Source organism: Myotis daubentonii, chromosome 13 (assembly GCF_963259705.1).
Source record: "Myotis daubentonii chromosome 13, mMyoDau2.1, whole genome shotgun sequence".
NCBI lineage: Eukaryota > Metazoa > Chordata > Mammalia > Chiroptera > Vespertilionidae > Myotis > Myotis daubentonii.
Window position 1 is genome coordinate 52,054,376 of NC_081852.1, and position 21,319 is coordinate 52,075,694.

Sequence of the window (21,319 nt, forward strand, 5' to 3'; positions counted from 1 at the left end):
GTTTACACCCACAGGGCATGTGGCTGGACAGGACCAAAGGAAGGTAAGTGGCTCTAAACTGGAAGAAGGACCTTCTGCTCTGCCCGGCTGGGACCAGGGAGCGTCACTTGCTAGCTGTGCCATCTGGGGTAAGGCATTTTTTCCCCTCAGCCTCCATTTTTCATCTGTAAAATGGGGGTGATGATAATACCTTATGGAGTGTGAGGATAAAATAAAATTGTGCTTGGAAAACAGGTCTGGAATATTATAAGCACTTTATGAATAGCAGCTCTTATACTTAACAGTATCTCTAAGACAATCTGGGACCACATTACACATATATACAGGGATGGGCAAAAGTCGGTTTATGGTTGTAAGACAAATAATACAATCATTAATAAATAATAATACAAGAATAAACTGTTTCTCGTTTGCCCACCCCGGAAAGTGTTCACGTTCAAAGGATATAAAATTAAATGAACAAGATGTTCCTTAACATTCGCTCAGCCAGAGGATTGACAGAGCTCAGCCCTTCCACAGCTTTGAAACGTGGACAGGAAATGAAGAAGAATTTCCCAATTCTAGCCTCTGTGTCTGGGATTTTTTTTTTTTTTTTTTTTACTCAATTCTACTTTAATGCAATTAAGTATCAAAAGTCTAAGGCAGATTCTTGCAACTATATGCCAACATGTTATTCTCATGTGCCTGCCTGTCTGGGGTGGGTGTTTTAGGGTGTAGTTATATGAAAATAGCCTCTGATTACGTTTCTGACTTTTCCAGGTAGGTTATAATTTCAGACAGTTGTTTTGACGTGACTCCTTGGCAGGCCACACATATCCGTGAGATCATCGGGACTATGTCAATTAGAATGACATATGACATTTTTAAAAATTTAACTATTCCGGCACATAATGTGGTATGTCTTACTACTGTGGAAACCTGCAAAGGGTCAGTCTTATGCAAACAAAATTAATTTCCAATGTAGGCAAGAAGACAGGGAAATATGAAGGCAAACCCTTGCTCACTCTTATTTTTTTATCCTCACCCAATGATATGTTTATTTTTTAAATCCTCACTGGAGGATATTTTTCAATTGAGAAAATGGAAGAGAGAGGGAAAGACAGAGAGAAATATTGATGTGAGAGAAACACATTGATTGGTTGCCTCCTGCATGTGCCCCAACCAGAGCCCAGGAAGGGAAGAAGCCTGCAACCAAGGTACGTGCTCTTGACTAGAACTGAACCCGCCCTTGACCAGAATTGAACCCGGGGACCCTTTGGTCTACAGGCTGACAGTCTATCTGCTGATCCAACCCAGTTAGGGCTGTTTATTGATTTAGTGAGAGGAGGGAGGATGGAAGAGAGAGAGAGAGAAAGAGAGAGAGAGAGAGAGAGAGAGAGAGAGAGAGAGAGAGAGAGAGAGAGAGAAACATAGAGGGGAAAGAAAAACGTTCATCAGTTACCTCCCAGTGGAACCCCCAGTGTAAGTATGTGCCCTGACCAGGAATCGAACCTGCAACTTTTTGATGCACGGGACAACGCTCAACCACTTGAGCTCCCCAGCCAGGGCCACACTCTCTTTTATGACTATTTCTGTGATGCATAAGAGGGTGTAACAGTTCCTTTGGATGAATCCTATTACTCTGTCTTCAACTTGGCGTTTAATTTCATTTTCTGAAAGACACAGGAGTAAAGGGGACTGTCTTTGAGTGTATGTATGTGCTCACACGCATATCTGCATGCAGAAGACTGGTCCTATGTCTACACGTATACCTGGGTCAGAAATAAGTCCCATGAGAATGTGGGTTTGGGCTCTTTGCTCACTGCTCTGTCCCTAAACCTAAAACAAGTCTGACACATGTAAAATACGTCTTCTGACTAGCAGAATTAATCTGTATGTTGAGTATCTGTTCATGTGTGTTATCTATGATAAATGTACCCACTTTGTTGCTCATCAACCTTTCACCGGTGAGAACTGAGCTCTGGGTTAGGAAAGGGAGAGGGCAACTTCCAGGGCTCAGGCAGGAGACATGGAAACAGAGAAAGGGAAAATAGGCTTCAGGGAGGGGAGGATGGGGCAGGTGTCCAGGCAGAAGGTCAGAGACTAACCTGTAGATTTTGTATGACCCCGATGTGGGGGCTGTCTCCAAGATTATTGACCCACTGGTTCACAGACTGGAGTCCTAGGCCCACCCCCGCAGACCTCTCTGAACACAGGAATGGACCTCCTTTGTTCTTTTTAAAAGTATATATTTTCATTGATTTCAGAGAGGAAGGGAGAGGGAGAGAGAGATAGAAACATCAATGATGAGAGAGAATCATTGATCAGCTGCCTCCTGCATTTTATTGTGTGTGTGTGTGTGTGTGGGGGGGGGGGGTTGGTGTTTTTTTTTGTTGTTGTTTGTTTGTTTTTTTAAAGAACCAATGGGAAGCAGGCTTTCCCCAGTGGTGAGATAGATTGGATGACCTAAAATGCCAGTTGCTTTGTTTAGGGCTAGAATTTTATCAGTGTGGTCATGCTGGTTCTCCCTTGCTAATCTGAAACCTCAATGGGCAGTCACATCTCAGCCTATGATTAATGAATATGGGGAGATGAATTAATGATTCTTTTGGGAATTGGGGAGACGTAGACTGTGCCGATGAAACTCTCCCTTCATAGGTGAGGACCCTGATGCTGGCAATGGAGAGGTTACTTATCAACATTACACAGTAATACAGTGGAAGAGCCAGCCCAAAACTCTGGGCTTCCAACTCTCAATCCCATCTTTTTGTCATTGTTTTTGTTTTCCCTGAAAATCTTTCAGGACTCTCTTAGCCTATTATCCTAATGTGCACAACACTTTACAGCTTCCAAAGTTTCTATATATGCCCCTTCAGCAAGGAAAACCTTGTTCTTTCCACTTCATAGATGAGAATTCAGAGGCTCTGAGGGGTTAAGAAGTGACTTACACAAATTTATCCAGCTAATAATCAGGAGGAAAATCCTTTGCCATCTGCAGATACCTTCCCTTCCATCACCTGATACCTAACATTTCACCATTAAAACTTTATTCTTTTAAAATATATATATTTTCATTGATTTCAGAGAGGAGGAAAGAGGTGGAGAGAGAGAAACATCAGTGATGAGAGAGAATCATTGATTAGCTGCCTCCTGCATGCCCTAACCAGGAATCTAACCCCATCCTCCTGGCTCATAGGTCGACGCTCAACCACTGAGTCACACTGGCTGGGTAAAACTTTCTTCTTTTAGCTCAAGGCATTGGCCATCTTTTAATGCCAAATGTCTCTGGGAATGATTGCATTTCAGCTAGTATCATTCACTGGTACCTTAATGTATGTGAATTTAGAATCTTTGATGAATTCCCCTTTTTAAAAAAAATATAGAGACATTAAAGAAAGTAGGGGCCTAACGGATCCATCTAGAAGACACCCCAGAGGGAGAAAATGTAAAAAAAAAAAAAAAATTATCTGTGTACGACTCTCACCGTGATCTCAGGCCACTGCCTTCATTGCCTGGTGATTTTGAAAATTCCCCATCAGAGGCATCTTGTTACAGAGGAGACCCGTCATGGCACCAGATCGGCTGAGCCGTGAGGACGGGGAGAGGGAGGCTGAGCCTCAGTACTTTTGGGGCAGGGATCTTCAACCATCTGGCTCCATGGGTCTCTGGCTCCTCCACGGAGACAGCATCTTGATATTTAAACTTTAATTGAGTGACTCAGAAATAGCTTTGCAGACAGTGTCAAATGCTTCTTCTTGCCTCTCTGGAGCAAGGGAGCCGTGAAGGCCAGCACCACTATTCCAGGCAGGCAGGCAAGGGCATTCCTGCCTTCGACCCCCATGGCCCAAGCCCCTGTTTTGTGTCATGCATGTGCTGTGCCAGGTGCCAGGGCTGGGAATGCCAGGGGGAGCGAGGCATGCTTCCTGTCCTTGATGAGCTCATAGTCTAATGAACCCTTTAAGTACTGGGCGTTGTACAGAAGCAGCCCAGGCTGAGACAGGAAGGGCCTGCCAGCCTCAGAGGTCCAGAAGGAGGCAGGGCAGAGTCCATAAGAGCAGAGATAATGCTTAGGAGCAGGTGACACCCGGGAGAGAGGCTGTGGAGGGTGGAGGCTATTTATCCTCTGCCCATGTCTACACCCGCTGGTGAGGGTGGGGGTGGGGAGTGGTTGGAAGAGGCCTTTTAAGGCTGTGCCAGGAGCCACGGCGAGAGGCAGAGTCCCACAGCTCTCCTTGTTCCTGACGTGCTACTTGTGTCTTAACAGGTCCTGACTGTAGTCGTGGGCCTTCCTTGAAACCACTCCTCCCTTCTAATAGATGAAGACACAATGAAGACTCTTAAGGAGAGAAGGAGGCCCAAGCCAGCTCCTCCACTCTTGCTGAATGATGCCTTGTCAAAGGGAAAGGTGCCCAGGGAAAACCTGGCTGGGGACGCTCTGGGGGTTAGGACTCAAGTGACAACGCAGGGGCAGGAGATCTCTTAATGGTATTTATCAAGCCTGAGTACAAAGACCACAGGTCAAAGAGCAGGGAAGAACCTGACTTGGCCATGCTGGCAAGGTCCAAAGAAAAGCTAGACTTTGGCGGGACAGATTTAGGCAGGAAGGACTAGCGAGGGGAGAACAGGTAAGGAGGAAGAGCAGAGCTAAGGAGCCCAGGAGAGTCAGAACGGTCCAGGGTGGGGAAGGGCATCCCAGCATCCCATCCTGTCGCAGGATGGGGAGGTCTGGGCAACCGTCCTAGCGCCATCTTGGTAATTAACCAGCCTCTGTGTACCTGAAGACACGATAACAGACAAAACAACTCCTTTGAAGTAAGAGTACAGAATGTCTGGGGGAAAGAGGGGCAAGTAAAAGAGAGAGTGATCTTGCTTTAAAATGCAAACAAGGTTGATGGAAAAATATTACCAAACAGGCTGAACAAAGAAAAAGAAGGTTGGGAAGGCAAGGCCCATGCTGAGTAGACACCCAAGACACCTGGGGCCTTTAGGAGGGCCGGGCCGGCCTTGCTGGGCACTGCAGTCGCACTTTCCTTTCAGAGAGCGCCCATGTCCCTCATGGGCTGTGCCAGCCTTCTCATCCCCTGCCTTCTCACCCCCTACCTGTTCTCTGCACAAATTCTCGGCCAGTTTCCAAAGAGGCCTATTTATTTATGGAGTCAAAGCCGCCGGGGAAGCGAGGTGCAAAGGGTTTGAATGGTTCCTCCTGGGAAGCAAAGCTAATCGGGAATGGAGCTGAGCCTGTAACCCAGCATCCTGGAGGCCTGTCCCATGATATAACCCCCGAACCACCACTCTTTCTGTTGAGGCCAATTTTATTAGAGAAATCTGTTAGTTGGGGACAGTGGGGGAGGGGAGGTCAATATGATGCTAACATGATTTAACACTTGATGGGCTCTGCAAAACCAAGAAAGGGGCTTTGAGCTAATTTAGCTTGGCACATTCACCCTTCCACATACATGTTACCAAAATGAATATATGCGGCGAAGCTACATGTGAGACTCTGGGCTACAATGGCACAGACTTCGTGGAACAAAAAGGCATTTCTCCTGCCTCCACTGTGTCTCTTGTGGTGCCATTGTCTGATGCTAAGCACTCACATAATAACAAAAAACAATGCCCCTATGATGGGGGAGAAACTTGATTTGGCACCAGCGGTGGTGTTTTCCATGGGAATGGTGGTGGGGGCTGTGGCCGTCTGTGGGAATAGTGCAAATCAGCACTTTTGGTAGATTTTCTTCAAGCCATTGTTTATTTTGGCTTTGGTCAGATCCATGGCCCAGCTTGAAGATCCCACTGGGCTTTCTGAGGCTCACAGACCTATGAGAGAAGAAATAAGGACAAATAAATAATTACAACACACCTTACTACCACCCCTGCACTCATTCGTGGAGTGTGCTTGTCTCGCGCGCGTGTGTGTGAGTGTGTGTGTGCGTGTGCATGTGTGTGTACGTACATGTAGGTCACAGGACTGCATATGTGCACATTGGCCCAGGCCTTCACCTGGGAATTAGACCAAGGTTTTGGGGGTCTGGGCTTCCCTGGTTCATTGTCTCACTATCATCTATTTCGGGCTGCGGAAGATCAGGGCTATTTCACACAAATGCCAGTTTTTGCAAAATGGTATTGGATAAAACTTGTTTGAAACTGTAACTTCCTAAAGCCCTCACACATTTCTAGATTTTAAACATGAATACCTTGAGTTGTGGTTCTGATAGCAACAAGGAAGTCGGTGATTGTTGTGATAATGGAAGGTGAACTTTTATCTCGAAGCTCTTCAGAATACATTGGCTTTACAGTGTCGATTGACTGATTGTTCCTGTCCATAAGTTCTGTGACTTGAAGCAAATAACTTACTAGAAAACCCATTTTTCCATTGGCTAATTAATAGAAATGAGTTAAGTTTCTACAGCATCTCACTAACATAACAAAATGACGTTATTTGAGGACCTGCTGTATTATAAAAGTACAAAAGACTTTTTTGCAGGCTCTGTGAGGGTGTGTGCACTCCAAAGTTTCTATTAGTGCGTATTTTACAAAGAAATGCACGTTCTCTCCTTTTTCCAAAAAGTTTCCATTCCCAGTAAGAGTCTTCCTGACACCTGTGTATGAAGCTGCCTCTGAGTGGGGTGGCTGGGTGGCACAACTCTAGGGGGCAGTGTTCCTGGGTCTTCTCTGAAAATGGTTCCCTGGGAGAAAAACTCCAGGTGGCCTTGCTAGGTGACAATATTTAGATGGGCTTGTTGCAGAGATGTTTTCCAACGAAGTGAAGAAGTCTTGTCTCCTGCAACTTATGTTCTCTTGGATGCAGTAGGGGACCCAGCCTCTTGTCTGGGTCTGGGTTGAAAGAAAGATATCTTACTATGGGCCAGGTAGTGTGTGCAATGTAGATATAATTTAATCATGACATAACTTTTTTTTTCTAATTTTTTTCCTTTTAAATATATTTGTATTGATTTCAGAGAGGAAGGGAGAGGGAGAGAGAGAGAAACATCAATGATGAGAGAGAATCATTGATCAGCTGCCTCCTGCATGCTCCACACTGGGGATGGGCATGTGCCCTGGCTGGGAATTGAACTGTGACCTTCTGGTTCATAGGTCGACGTTCAAGTACTGAGCCACACAGGCCTGGCAAGAACAAGACTCTTCTTAGAGTTTCACAGGTGGGAAAACTTAGACCAGAGGTTAGGGGACTTGCCCAAGCTCACACAGTCTGTCTGCATCAGAGGTGGGACTTGAACCCTTCTCTATGGCACTTCCCAGAGGCCTTCAAAGCACCCAGGGGCCCTGCAGACACTGACTGGGTGACAGCAGCAGCAGTGAAAATAATGCCACTGGGGTAGGGGTCTTCAGAGCCAAAAGGTGGGATTCAGTTGGAGTGGGGTGGCCCTGGGCTGCCACTTCTGCCTCTCTGTCAAATCAAAGGGCCAGGTGTGATGGCACCCTGGTGTGAGCTTTGCACAGCTGGACCAGGGCCGGGAAGAGGAGCATGGAGACGTGCTTACATCTCCTCCCCTTCCTGGACAAAACTTTGCATTTAAAGGAAGAAAGAGAGTAAATCTGTAACCTGGGATTTGTTGGCCTGGAGATTTCATTTGGCCCTTTGAAGGCACAAGGCCGTGTGTGTGTGCGTGTGTGTGTGTGTGTGGGGGGGGGGGGGACTTCAGATTACACGTGATGGGTTTTTTTGACTGGGTTTTTATTTTTATTTTTTTTAAGTCATAGCTGCTACCATTTTTTGGAGACCTATTATGTGCCAAGCCTTGTGCTAGCTAGACGCTTTTCGGGGTAATATTTTGATGTGGAGGAAAAAATAACTTAGTTTGTTTTTATGCAGGTGCAGAGGCATCGGGTATTTTTTCCATTCGGGTTAAAATACGGCGCTCCTCACCGAGGTGAGATCTGCGGAGGGGCGGGGAGGGGTGCGGGGACGGCCAGGGGGCGGTCCCGGCCTCCCCAGTCTCCACCTTTTATTTTGACCGGCCGGCTGGCGGCAGGCTCGCACTAGGACCCAGGCGCCTCCGTCTGTCCTGTAGGTTCATTCAATCTCCCATACACACAGACCCACTGCGAGATCGACACACACTCACACTCGGGCACACAACCGCACGCAGTGAGGCTCGGGAAGTCAGATCGCCTCCTCGCCCGAGCGCCTCCTCCGCTCCAGCCAGCCGGGTCTCCCTGGGCCCGAGCCCAGCCGGGCCGCGCAGCCCTACCCGAGGACGAGCTCGGCGGACCCCGGTCCCCCCATGGGCAAACGCGGACGGCCGCGCAAGGAGGCGCGCTGCGAGGGCGCGGGGCTGGCCCCCGCCGCGCCCCCGGCCGTGGCCGCGCCCCAGCCCCCTGCCCAGCCGGACGAGCCCGCGGGGGCCAAGCTCAGGTGCCCCTTCTCGGACATTTTCAACACCAGCGAGAACTCGATGGAGAAGCACATCAACACTTTTCTGCAGAACGTGCAGATTCTGCTCGAGGCCGCCAGCTACCTGGAGCAGATCGAGAAAGAAAACAAAAGTAAGTTTGGGGGCCCCCGCTCCTCCTCGGGGCCCGGCTCTTTCTTCCTCGCCCACTTGGGCGACCCCTGTCGCCTGCTCGGCCCGCGTCTCCCTCCCCCCAGCACACATCCAGCACTCGGCAGGAAAAACCGATGACACGGGAGAAAGGACACGCACGCACAAAGCTGCTAAAGATGTAACAAAGACGATCGGGGGGGTGGGGGGGGAGGGGGGGTGTCTGTGCATCTGTCTGTCCGTCTCCCGCAGGCTGGGAGGATCGCCTGGACGAGGAGCAAGAGAGTGTTGTTGTTTTGTGACAACTGAGCCGAGAGCTCAGCTCTTCGAGGTCGCCTTTCTTCCTTTTTTTTTTTTTCCGGAGCCTTCTCGGGCAGACAAGTGTTGTTTTTCTGTCGCTCGTTCCTGGGTGGGGTGGGGAGGATTAGAAGCCGAAAGTTGGAAACCGTAGGCAGTGCTCAGCGGTTTCAGAAGGAGAACACACAGACATACACGACAACAATAACAACAGCAGCCACCGAAAAGCCCTTCGCGGCGTGGGCTCGGGCTGGCTCGGCTGGGCTTCTCCCTCCCGTCCGCTTCGCTTTCCTCTCCCCTCTCGCAGCAGGGCCGGGCTCAGGCCATCGCGTCCTCCGGTGCAGTGCCCCTTCGCCTCGCCTTTGGTGCCCTGGGGTGCCACCCTCCCCCCGCTCCTTTCTCCTAAGAAACAGGCCGGCTGGGCCAAGCGGCGCCAGCAGCTCGCCCCGAACCCGCCGTCCTCCGGGGAAACTTGGCGAGGGGGACGCAGCTAGAAGGAAACTTTGGGATCTCGCAGGAAACAATAGTTGGGGAAGAAGGTGTGGGCTGTTGTGTGCGGTTTCTTTATTTTCCGGGAGACGGCTCCCGAGCTAGGGCGCAGGGCGAGGAAGGCAAACGCCTTTCTGGTCGATTTCTACCGTCCACCCCCACCTCCCCACCCCGGCTCAGGTGGAGAGTGATGCGTTTGGGGGGGGGGGGCGCGCTGGGAACCCCACCCCGGCCTGGCCTCCTTTCTTTCTTTCTTTCTTTTTTTTTTTTTTGTATTTGTTTGTTTCATTTTTGCTCCTTCCAGCCAGGTCCCCCAGCCCTCCCCAGGCAGTCGACTCTGCGCCCTAACGGGGGCACCCGTGTGCGGTGTCGCCAGCACGGTCCTCACAGATAATAGCTGCGAGAAGGCAGGGGCAGGGGCAGGGGCAGGGGCAGATAGAACGACAGACTAGAGAAGACCAGTCTGTTTAATCTGTCTGAGCAAGTAGGAAGATCAATAAGAAGGGGGGGGGGGGATGGTCCGATTGCAACGTGTCAGATATTGTAACCTCCTCCCCCCTCCCCAACACACAACAACAACCCTCAAACACAAAAACACCGTAGCTGACCGACACCCAGGCCTCCAGGGTGAAAGTCAGCCTGTGTTGGCAACGCAATTTTTCAAAAGCCGTAAGGCGAAAACCCAAGCGTTTGTGTTGGGAGGTCTGTGATGCGATCTTTTCTTTCTCTTCTCTCTTGTTTTCTCGGAGTGCCTGCCTGGGTTTCGAGAAAGGCGCATCGCCGGCGGTGTAGCCAAATCAGATTATTATTATTCGGAGTGTGTGTGTGTGTGTGTTGGGGGGGGGGGGGGTGATGGTGGTGGCGGTTGTGCATTTGTCAGGAGGGTAGTTACTGAAAAGCCAGAGCTGGTGGGGAAACGGGTGAAGACCTGGTTTTGTTTGGTGTGTTTGCTTTTGTTGGCTGGGGGAGGGGCGCGATTTCTTTAGCTGCCCCCCGCCCGGGTTCCCTGTTCTCTGGAGCCCGTCTGGTAGCGCCGGCATCTGCGGGGGGGGGGGGCTGCACCCTAAGAGGGCACCTTGGAAGTGTGTGGCGAACCTGGCTGGCCCCCCTCCCCCAGTGGGGTGTACTAAGGAGGCTGCTGGAGCTTCCACCGCGTCCCGTCACCCCTTTGCACCCGCAGACAATCGGAGACCTCAGCCACCCCTCACTACCCACCCCCGGCCTTCCTGGCCGCCGCCACCTCCTTGTTTACCCCAGGACGGGGCTCCGGCGTGGCCACTAGTCACGTAAGCAGAGGGCCGGGCTGCCCCGCATGGGGCGGGACAGCAACAACAGAGCTGGGCTCCCCAGGTTGAGAAAGCCTAGGGCTTCCTCCCGGTCCCTCTCCCGAGGCGTCTGCGCCGCACGTTCGCCGGCCCCCAGGAGGGGCTCGGAACCTCAGCACCCCAAAGTCAACTTCGAGTGCGTAATCAGTCCCTCGGCCCGCTGCACACCGTCCCCCGCTCCCCCCGCCCCCCCGCCCGGATCCCCGCGGGAGTATTTTTAGCTCTCTTGCCTCTTTTCGCCGCTGCTGTTTGGCTCAGCATGACGTGATGTCAACAGCCCCCAGATTTCCCCGAGAGCGTGGGACGCTGCGCCGTTCCCGGCTTGGCTACTGAGATCCCCCACTCCAGACCCCAACAGCTCACGCGGGCGAGGGCGACCTCCCGCAAACTACGGGCGACCCTTTGCGGGGCCCTCTGTTACCCCCCTTTCAAACTGGAAAGACCCACGGTGGCCACTTGATCCACTCCATCACCCCCCCCCTCCCCCGCCGCCGCCACCCGCTCCCGGTCCGGGTACGGAAACCCGCGGGCCCCACGTCGGCCTCATTTTATTGGGGGCGCTTCTTGGCGCTGGCGGCGCTCGCTGTTGTTTTCTGCTCGCTGCACACAATGCCCGCGCGTCACGGCGGCCCGCGTGTGCACAGCAATAACGTGAGTCGGGGGGCGGGTCGTGCGTGCTCCCGGCTCGGGCACTGCGGGTCGCTCCGCGCGCGCGGGGCTTGTTTTGCTTCAGAGCCCCGCTTTCCGAAAAGCTTACATCATTCGTCGTTGGGAGGAGGGATGGGGATCAGGGCGTTCCGGTAGGATTCCGGCGTTTCCTAGGTCCCTGGTTTTTGGAAGGAAGCAGGGACCCTAGCTTTTTCATGATGATGATGATGGTGGGAGGGCTCAAGTTTGGTCTTTTGGGCAAGTTTTGGTTCTTTTATTTTAGGTCACTACCGCAAAGGGCAAGGCTAGCCGGCTCAGGTGCACAACCTCCCCGCCTTCATTTCAGCCAGTTCCCCTGTAATCACTTGATCTTAGTTTCTCCGCCTTCTCCTCCAACCCCCTCCCAGCTAGAGACACATGGTTTCCACATGGAGACAAACTTCTTTCCTCTGACTGGACTTGACCTAGCTGCGTCGCTTAGCCAATCGGCAGCGGCAGCTTCGTATGACGTCACGCGTTGCTGAGGCCAGAGACAGGGGGTGGGGCCAGGAGGCAAGCCAGGAAATCTCTGGGAGTTGTAGTGCGGCCAGCTGGTCCAATCCCTTCTTAAAGGGACGCTCTTCTCCCCGGAGATGGCTGTAGAGCCTCAATTCGATTCTCCATTTCAGGTTCTGTAAGAAGTTCCTGAAATGCCCCGATAGACCCTGGTCATGAGTTCACACGTTCCGTTTTTACTGTTGTTTGCAAAGTACTTATTTGGCAGGAGCTTGCCTTATTTTCCATTCTCACCAGAACTACTTTTCATTGCCTAGTTGAGGTTTCCATGCTAGGAGTGCTCACCAAGTTGTGGCCACCGTGCTGAATTATCCCCAGTAGATATGGTGAGTTTTCTTGGGGGGAGGGGAACCAAAGCAAGTCACCCAGGATTGACTGCTCTGTGCAAGGCAAGGGTTCCCTAGGCAGGTACATTCTCCCGAAGTTCCAACCGATGTGAATCCTTAAGAATCTCAAAGGCCTCCAGAAACATTAATCGCGGAGACTGTGGCTCTGTTACCACACATTCAGCACTTACATATAAATAACCTCTGGCATCATCACCTAAATCCATGTGGGGTCCAGTGGAGGGGTGGCAATTTAGGATGGACTGATAAGCAAATATTTGCTTCCTGCTTTGGAAAAGGTTAAAACTGAGAGAGAAAGATTCACAAAGGGGTGCTGTGTGCATAAAAGCTGTTCAGTAGGCAAGCGGAAACAAGGAGAGGTCTACTCAGTAGAGGACAGAAATGAGCTTCTCCCTGCCTGGGGAAGGTGACTTTCGGGACAATGCTTAGGACAGAGAAGAGTGATTAAGTGGGAGTAGGAGCTGTGGTCTGGGATGGAGTACCTGGGTTTGAGTGTGAGGTCCTTTTCTGGGGGCACGAACCGGCCAAGGAGCAGCCTGTTCCTCCTAATGGAGGAAGCTGCTACTGCGTGGTATCATTTGGCCCCACCCTGCCTTCCTGACTTAATCTTCTCGCTCCTGTCCAGCAGGTCTACCAGCAAGCACGGTTAATTGAGACATTCCTGGTGCCTCTGTGTGCCACTCAGACTCTTCCCTCTGTCTGGTATGCCCTCGTTCTCTTACTCCCTTGGGGTTAGGTGCATCTTACCTACTTTTCAAGACCTAGGTCAGTTCCCACCTCCTCCAGGAAGCCTCCCCGGGCTATTTCTTAAGTCTGGGCAGTTGAGACAGTGAAAGGTTTACAGCAAGCATGTCAAACTCGAGGCCTGCAGGCCACATGCCTTGTTTATTTGGCCTGTGTTAGCCTTTGAGCTTGACATGCTTGCTTTACCGTCATCAGAGCAGGGAACTACTTCCTTCTTTGCTGCTTATTGGCTGTGTGAATCTCTCTGAGGTTCCATTTCCTTTTTGTAAAATGGGAATAACAGTAGCACCAGCCTATGTCATTGCTGAACCACTAAACGAGGCACTCCCTTTAAACATCTAAAGTATCTGGAATACAGTAAATGCTCAATAAATAGTCACTCCTCCTAGCTTTGATAATCAGTACCATGCAATTTTCTACTTGTTTCCTGTGCATTTGCTTTATCCTCACCGGGAGATGATTAGCATCTTAAGGAAAAAGATCACCTACCGTTTCTCAGCATATGTCACTGTTGCATATAGCATACCACTGGACATACAGTAGACCAGTGGTTCTCAACCTGTGGGTCGCAACCCCTTTGGCGGTCAAATGACCCTTTCACAGGGGTCGCCTAAGACCATCCTGCATATCAGATATTTACATTACGATTCCTAACAGTAGCAACATTACAGTTATGAAGTAACAATGAAAATAATTTTACGGTTGGGTCACAACATGAGGAACTGTACTTAAAGGGCCAGAAGGTAGAGAACCACTGCAGTAGACACGTAATATACATTCTTTGATTGATTGGATTTGTCATTTATTGGCTATGGCAGAGCAATCAGGTTTGAAGGCCAGGGTACACGTGACAGACTTTCTAAAGATTTGGAGAATTGGAAATGTTGATCTCCTCCAAGAAGGGAGGGTTATGGGTAAATTACCCAGCATCCCTGCTCCTCTGTAAATGAGTGTAATAAAATTGCTTGTGTCAAGAGGCGTTGCAAAGATGGAAGGAGATAATGCATGTTTAGCCCCGTACTTGGTATATAGTCAGCGCTCAATAAATGGTAGCCAGTATTGATACTATGCAATGCAATCAGTTGCTGCTGCTGCATGCATAATCCACACACTGTTATTGGGCTGTAAAGAACAGAGCTTGCAAGGAGATGGTAGGTAAGGCCTGGGGAGCTGAAAGTGCATACTGAGATCAGCTGTGACTCTGAAAGTGCATTAGTTACTGGCTTAAAGAACAGGGACTTATGCTTAATTTGAGGGTTTTGATGGCAACTAATGTTCAAGCTGGTCACATTTCTGCATGGCAGGTGTCTTATCATTCATTCATTCCACAAATATTCATTGAGCACCTACTATATGCAGTTGCCTTTTTTTCTGAAAACTCTGGGTTGATTTATGCTGGGGGTAGAGTGGGATATTTGTTTTTGGTTGTATAAAGAACATTCTTAAGTCAGACTCATATTTCCTCTGCATCCTAAATTATGTTCCCCATTCAACATTTTTTTCTGGTTTTAATATGATCTCTGCCCACTGGTTAAATGCCAGAAGTAGGCTTTCAAGGATATTATTGTGGCTCTTAGAGTCCCAGGGACTGGGTACCCTGCAGAGGGGACCCAGGGAAAGGGGGAAGGGCCTTAAGAAGTTGATGCTTAATTGAGACATTCCTGGTTTTGGGGGAAAGGGATATTCCATCAGCTGCAAGGCAAAACAAAAGCTGCTCACCTACCTTCCCTTAATGACCAAAACACTCTCCCACTGTCATACCCAGAAATGGGGTTTTCATCTGAGGATGGCTGAGCAAAAAGTCTGGAGGTAAAAAATGAAGGAAATGAAGAGGGTCCCAGCATGCAGCAGCAGCAACTAAATGTACCGCATAATATCAATACTGGCTACCATGTATTGAGCACTGACTGTATACCAAGTATGGGCTAAACATGCATTATCTCCTTCCATCTTTACAACACCCCTTGACACAAGCAATGTTATTACACTCCTTTACGGAGGAGCAGGGATGCCGGGTAATTTACCCAGAGGTCACATGGTTGGTAAGTGGCAGAGCCGAGTTTGGAACCTAGGCCTCTGATTCCAGAATGAGCCCGAGGTCTTAGCCATATACACAGGTATGAATTTTACAGCCAAGGAATGAAGTCCAGAGAGGTGAAATGGCTAGTTCAAGGTCACCCAGCCACCTGGAACAGCGCTGCTATTTGAAATAGCCTGCTGATTGTCCACAGTCTTCCTGTACACACCTTGCTTACACAAAGTTGAGAAGTTAGGCTGGAAACAGAATAGCCAACAAGAGCGTTTTCTTGCTTTTAAGAGTTGTTCAACTCTCTGGCCCTAACTCAAGTTCATGCTCCTAGGAAACACCCTCTCCCTCCCCTTCACCCCCCACCTCTGCCTTTCCCAAGTCTGCCCTCTGGGCATATTAGAGGACTTGGGGCTGTTGCTATGGTACTCGAGCCAACAGCAGGTTCATCAAAAGCTGGGTCTTTTTCCTTAAAACAACAACAACAACAACAAACCCTGCCCTGCAGAAGCGAATTGGCCACAAGGATTTGCATCAGTCATTGTGGCTTGTTCTGTTTTAGATCCCCCTGCCTCTCCACCCCGCCCCCTCCTCCCTACCACCACCACTTTCTATAAATACAGTTAGATAAATATTGATTTAAACTGGGTTTCTGGAGGAGGAGCACATGGTTGCCCTGGCCTGGTCTTCACTTAGATACCAGCACTACGCCAGGCCTGACACACCTAAGCCCTGACAGACAGCTCTGGCTTCCAAATGACCCATTCGGGGGAGGTGAGTTGTGGTTTTGTGGCTTTTGGGTTTAAAGAGAGAGAAATAAAAAGTAGTAAAAAAAGCAACAACCCAGGAAGAAATGGGAATCCTCCTGCAGAAGGAAGAAAGCAGGCCGAAATAGAGGGAGGTTGACTGCCGTCTGGCCTTCCGAACTATTCTCTTCCCTTTCCCATTCTTCCTTCCTCTCCATTTTGGGTTTTGTTTGGAAGGGAGGCAGGTGGTAAGACACAGCTTTGGGGCCAGAAGGAGCCCCAGAGGTCACAGAGCATTCATCATTCTCACTATACAGATGGGGAGGCTGAGGCCCAGAGAGGGACAGTGGCTTGCTCCAGAGGACACAGCAGAGGCAGGACCAGGTCCTTCTGGGCTGGGTTCTCTCCTGCCTGATATGAGAATGGTCCTGGCCTGAGCCCCAAACCGGGCTTGTGTTTTACAGGTCAGGTGCTCATAAAGTCAGCAGCTCTCAAACCTGGTTTACTGATTCTAGGGTGTGTCCAGTTATTGCAAAGGTCATTGCAACATTCGCAATGGTCTTTCAAAATGAAGCTAATTTGAATTTGTCATTTAGAAAAAAATATTTTCTTTTCTCTTGGGGTTGGGGAGTGGGAAGGCGGTGACAGTGACAGGATGGCAACACAAGCCTTCACTGAGGAGGAGGAATTCAAGTCTTCCCAGAGGGGCCTCTCCTTGGGGGTGGAGGGTGGAGCTCTGGGCTCAGCCTGGAGGGAGACTTCAGTTCTGCAGGGACAGACACCTGCTTCCTGGCTCTTCTGCTAAACTAAAGGGGAGTAATTGTCTCTGATATCATTGTCCCTGAGTGGCGTGGCTGGAGGTGTTAAAGCTGTCAACAGCTGACTTGATCTCTCCTGCCAAAAATAATGGGGCATTTGCTGCCATCCTCCTGAGCTGGAGGTTCCTTCTTTGCTTCCTCATCTGGGCCCCTTGCTTATGAAATACTTTAAAAGTTCAGGTGCCTCTTGCTTGAGCAATAAATCTACATGAAATGTATGTAAATAGGATCCCCCTTTTTAAAAAATTTAGAGAACCTCTCTTTAAAAGGCCCTCGTGGCAAATACGTTTATAAAATATGGAATTATGTTATGTGCCAGGAGTTCTCCCTAATGTATTCTGTGAGTTCATTCATTCATTCAACTGGTATTTAAGGGGCACATGTTGCTTATGTCAGGCACTGTGCTAGGTCCCAGTCTCTTTCCTCATGGAGTGTATACTCTAATCCAGTACCAGGTTTTAGAAATGCAGTTGTCTTAAAGGGAACCTCCACAAGGTGGGAATGCATCTGACCTGGGTTTTGTGTCTTTGGTTCTGGCTGTCATTATAGATAAAACAAAACTATACCTTGGGCTTCCAAAAGGAATAGTTTCTGCCCTCCCTGTACTTCCACTTTCCCTTTGTGGCCCTCATGTTTAAAATCCTTTGTGTTTTGTGTTTGTCCTTGTAATTTTTACCGATCTGACTTAAAAAAACCACACACACACACACACACACACACACACACACACACACACACACACACACAAACTGCCTGAGCTTAGGAAACCAAGTACCGTGTAAGCAGCCTGGGAAGTAAACACATTCCACTCTCAGTTCTTTACAGATTGGTGCAGTCCGTACTTGGAGGATTGTCCCGACCAGTGTTCCTACCAAGCCTGCTCTCTCATGCAACATGCCCTTGGCCACATACCTCTAATATCCAACTGCGGCGTCTGCTAAGGAAATTTAAACACAGCAAAATTAGAAAGACAAACAACGTCCTGAGAGAGAGGAAGATTGGGAAATTCAAACTAAGGCCAATAAAAGGGGACTTGGATTACCTACTATTTGAGATATTTTACTCTGCATCTTTATTGCCATTGGCGAGGATACCTGAATAAAGATAATACAACAGTATTAATAGAGGGCAGGCCCAGGGCTGCTCTGTTTCTGGCCATGGGTGGCAAGTGGGAGCTCGCTCGCCTTTGTTTTTATTTCTACAGGGACCCAGAACTACCTATGGTGTCCCTGTGTTATCTCCTATCTCCACCACACCTGACCATCCCTACCATAGTTCTTGACTCCCAAGACTCTGAGTGCCTTGCATACAACTTTCCATCATTCTTTCTACGAGCTGTAAAATTTAGCTCAATTCAATAAACAATGTCTATAACCTGCCAGGAGCCAGGTTATATGGAAGCATTCGGTCGTTCCCAAATGCACTATGCATGGTGTCCAGTTCTACATTGCAATGTCCATGATAGACACATAGAGGCCAATACATCTGGTCTGTCTCCTGGGAGTCTGATAACCTGTGTCAAGTTTTCTCTGTTTTCCAAAGGAATAGTGATAATGGCGCCCCACTTTTTACTGAGCAGTTAATATGTGCCCGCACAATGCTAAGTGCTTTACATTAAATCCTCACAACCATCCAATAGGAAGATAGGTGCTCTAATTACCCTCATTTTATAGATGAGGGAAACCTTAGCCTCAGCAAGGCTGATGGATTCCAAGGCCACACGCTAACAGAGAGTAGAGCTGAGACGCAAACCCAGGCTTTTCTTTCTAGGAGAACTTCGGGCTCTGGGAGAAGCCTCAGGAAGCAAGAGGCAAGAAATGGAATCTAGAATGTTTGAAGTCCAGGCCGAGGGTCCCCTGGGAATGCCTCCCTGGAGCGACTTCCTTTACTTCCCACTCATCCTGGGGCAGAGAGAGGGCAGCCAAAATCTTCCAGACCTCTCTGGGTGTTGACGCTGAAGCCAGATAGGACCCTTTTTTTCCTGGAGGACAATGGTGTAGGCTAGGGTGTTGCTACTTGCACGTGCAGTACTACCTTGCCCAGCACCCCCTGGGGAACTCACCCAACCAGTAGGGCTCACCTGTGGCTCTGCGTGTTAGGGTGTCGGGGGTGTGAACCCACACCCTATCAGGCTGTACGAGGCTTCCTTAAGGCGCCCAAGCTCGTAGGGCAACTGGTCTGGCCCATGCTCGAAGTCAAGGGCTTCTGCCAGAGAAGCCAGAGGAGAGAGGCAAGTGTGAGCCGCGCAGATGAGCTTTAGGCCCTGGCTGTCACCATGACAGCGCGGGCCAGCTGGTTCCAGTCAGACGGCATAGGTCCAACCACCTTCTTCCTTTCCTCGGTGGAGATCTAGGAAACCGGAGTAATCCTAAATATAACTGGGTTCAAGTCACTTACTTGTTAAAGCCCTTCAATAGTTTCTTTCCTGCCTCGCTTAGAATAAAATCCAGATTCCTTCATGGCCTTCACCCTTACTGCGGAGTGGGGTCTGCAAATGGGAGCTGAGGTGTGTCCTGGGGGCTTGTCAGGAATGGGAGTCCCGGGCCCCAACCCAGACCTGCTCAATCCGAATCCGCATTTTACAATTCCCAGGTGATGTGTGTCCATTCAAGTTAGAGAAGCTGGCCCTTGTGACTTCCCTAATTGCTTCACCCACCTAAAGCTACTCCACCCATTTTTTCTTTATCCCTTATCCAAATTTACCACAATTTACAATGATTTTACTTGCTTATCACCAGTCTGCCAGGCTAGAATACAAGCACCTTGAGGACAGGGACCATAAGTAATTTTGCTCATTATTCTGTCTTCAGCGTCTAGATTAGTGCCTAGCACATAATCGATGCTGAAGCAATAGATGTTGAATGAATGATGAGTTCTCTGCCTTTAACCTTCTGACCTAGTGTCTCTCAACAAGGGAGCTACTGGTGAGACAGTTCTTGTGTAGATTTGTCCAGAATATGGCAGGTTTTAACATCTTTGGTTCCCAATCACTAAATCCTAGCAGTACCCCAAGTCATTGTGATACTCAAGAAACACTCCTGCCTGGCCAGGGTGGCTCAGTGGTTAAGCGTTGACCCATGAACCAAGAGTTCATCGGTCCAATTCCCAGTTAGGGCACATGCATGGTTTCAGGCTCAATTCCCAGTGGGTGTGTGTGCAGGAGACAACCAGTCGATGTTTCTCTCTCATCAGTGTTTCTATCTATCCCTCTCCCTTCCTCTCTCTCTCTCTCTCTCTCTCTCTCTCTCTCTCAAATCAATAAAAACCTATTGAAAAAAAAAAAGATACTCCTACACATCTTCCAAAGCCTTCTAGGGGGGTGACATTACCCCTGGTGGAGACCGTTGCCCTAATTTTGTTTGACCTTGTCCAATTGAACATACCCTGATGTATACCACGGGGTCCAGGAGTTAGAAAATCCAGGTTTGAATCCATTCACTATGTGATCTTGGTTAAATCACTTAATCTTTCTGGGCCTCATCTGTGAAACAGGAACCCCAGAAGCATGTTGAGAATGAAATGAACGGACTATAGGAGCAACACCACGCACTTACTTGGCTCTCATTACATGACGACTAGTAGGCAAATGGAGGCAGTTATTCCAGGACCTTTGGAGAATCCCAGAAGCCCAGAATCAGAACGCTGGAATTGGAAGAGATGCCAGTGTCCTTGGGCAGGCAAGGACCTGGTATTTTTATTCTAAATGGCCAACCTAAGGTTGAGAACTCAGCCACAAGGCAGCAGGGCTGGGTGTGTGATTTAATGTCCCGGGCCTGGCTGGGCTTAAGGGTGACCTCCACAAGTTTCTGCTGCCTGAAAGGGAGTGGTGATGCCAAGAGGTGGGGGCAGGGCAACTCTAGGCACGATCCTGGCAGGGATGGAGGGTTACCCAGTGCTGTGGCAAGAATGTGGGGCATCCTCTTAGCAGCAGGGGAAGGCCTCTGTCAACCTTTTTTTTTTTTTTTTTAAGGTTTTAAAATCACATTGTATCTAACTTTGAAAGAACAGGTCGTTGCATCCCAAACCCAATAAACGCCACAAAAATTTATAGTACAATCTTGCTTTTGAATATAGATGCAAACATTCTAAACAAAATATTAACTCATGGGATGGCAGCGTTTCAGAAGAATAACATACCATGGCTGACCAGGCGATATGCCAGAGATGGCTGAAAGTCACCAAGTCTACTGCTATAAATGATTATAACCACAAATTACAGGAGTACAATACCTGACCACAGCAACGAATGATGAAATGTCATTTGAAAAAAGAATCTGGGAGGCATCTGTAATGAAGGAGACGACGTCCTTCCATCCAACACAGATTATTTACCTGTGGTGGTCTTTTAATTAAAGCCGTGTGGTGTGCCGGCGGACCATGGCTTATGGTCCTCACCGGCGAAGGAGCTGATTCTGAGGCCATCCTTCCCTTAGGGAAGAATGAACCTTGAACAGAAAACAAAAGCAGGTCTTGGATTCCTTTGGAATGTAACTTGATCTTGATACTTAAAGGAGTGAGGTGCCACGAATTTAAAAGAACAGAAAACTCACTCCATTTAAAATATATATATATTTTAAAAACATGAATAAATCTGAAAAAGAATTATGGAGATGGGCAGAGAGCACAAGGCAAGAGTCTGTAACCCTGAGTCCTAACCCTTGTTTGATAGACAGCTGTGTGGCCTTGGGTAAGTTACCATACCTCTCTGAGCCTCAGTTTTCCCTTTTGAAAAATGAAGACTGGATTAAGTAATTAGCTTAACGATAGAAACTTCTATGAAATAAACCACAAAATGCTATTTGGGGGAACCTGAACTTGGCACGCACCTCGCAAAATCCTCC

At 49.0% G+C, this 21,319-nt stretch overlaps 1 protein-coding gene across 2 annotated transcripts in view; it reads left to right on the forward strand.

Moving 5' to 3' along the window:
* The first annotated feature begins 8,009 nt into the window (after positions 1 to 8,009).
* Positions 8,010 to 21,319, forward strand: part of MXI1 (MAX interactor 1, dimerization protein) — a 69,699-nt gene continuing 56,389 nt past the window's right edge. The window contains exon 1 of one of the 2 annotated variants that reach the window (XM_059661353.1): positions 8,010 to 8,487. In XM_059661353.1, the coding sequence (XP_059517336.1) occupies positions 8,226 to 8,487 (262 nt within the window). In that variant the 5' untranslated portion in view covers positions 8,010 to 8,225. The remainder of the gene's footprint in view (positions 8,488 to 21,319) is intronic. The other variant, XM_059661352.1, reaches the window with a different exon arrangement.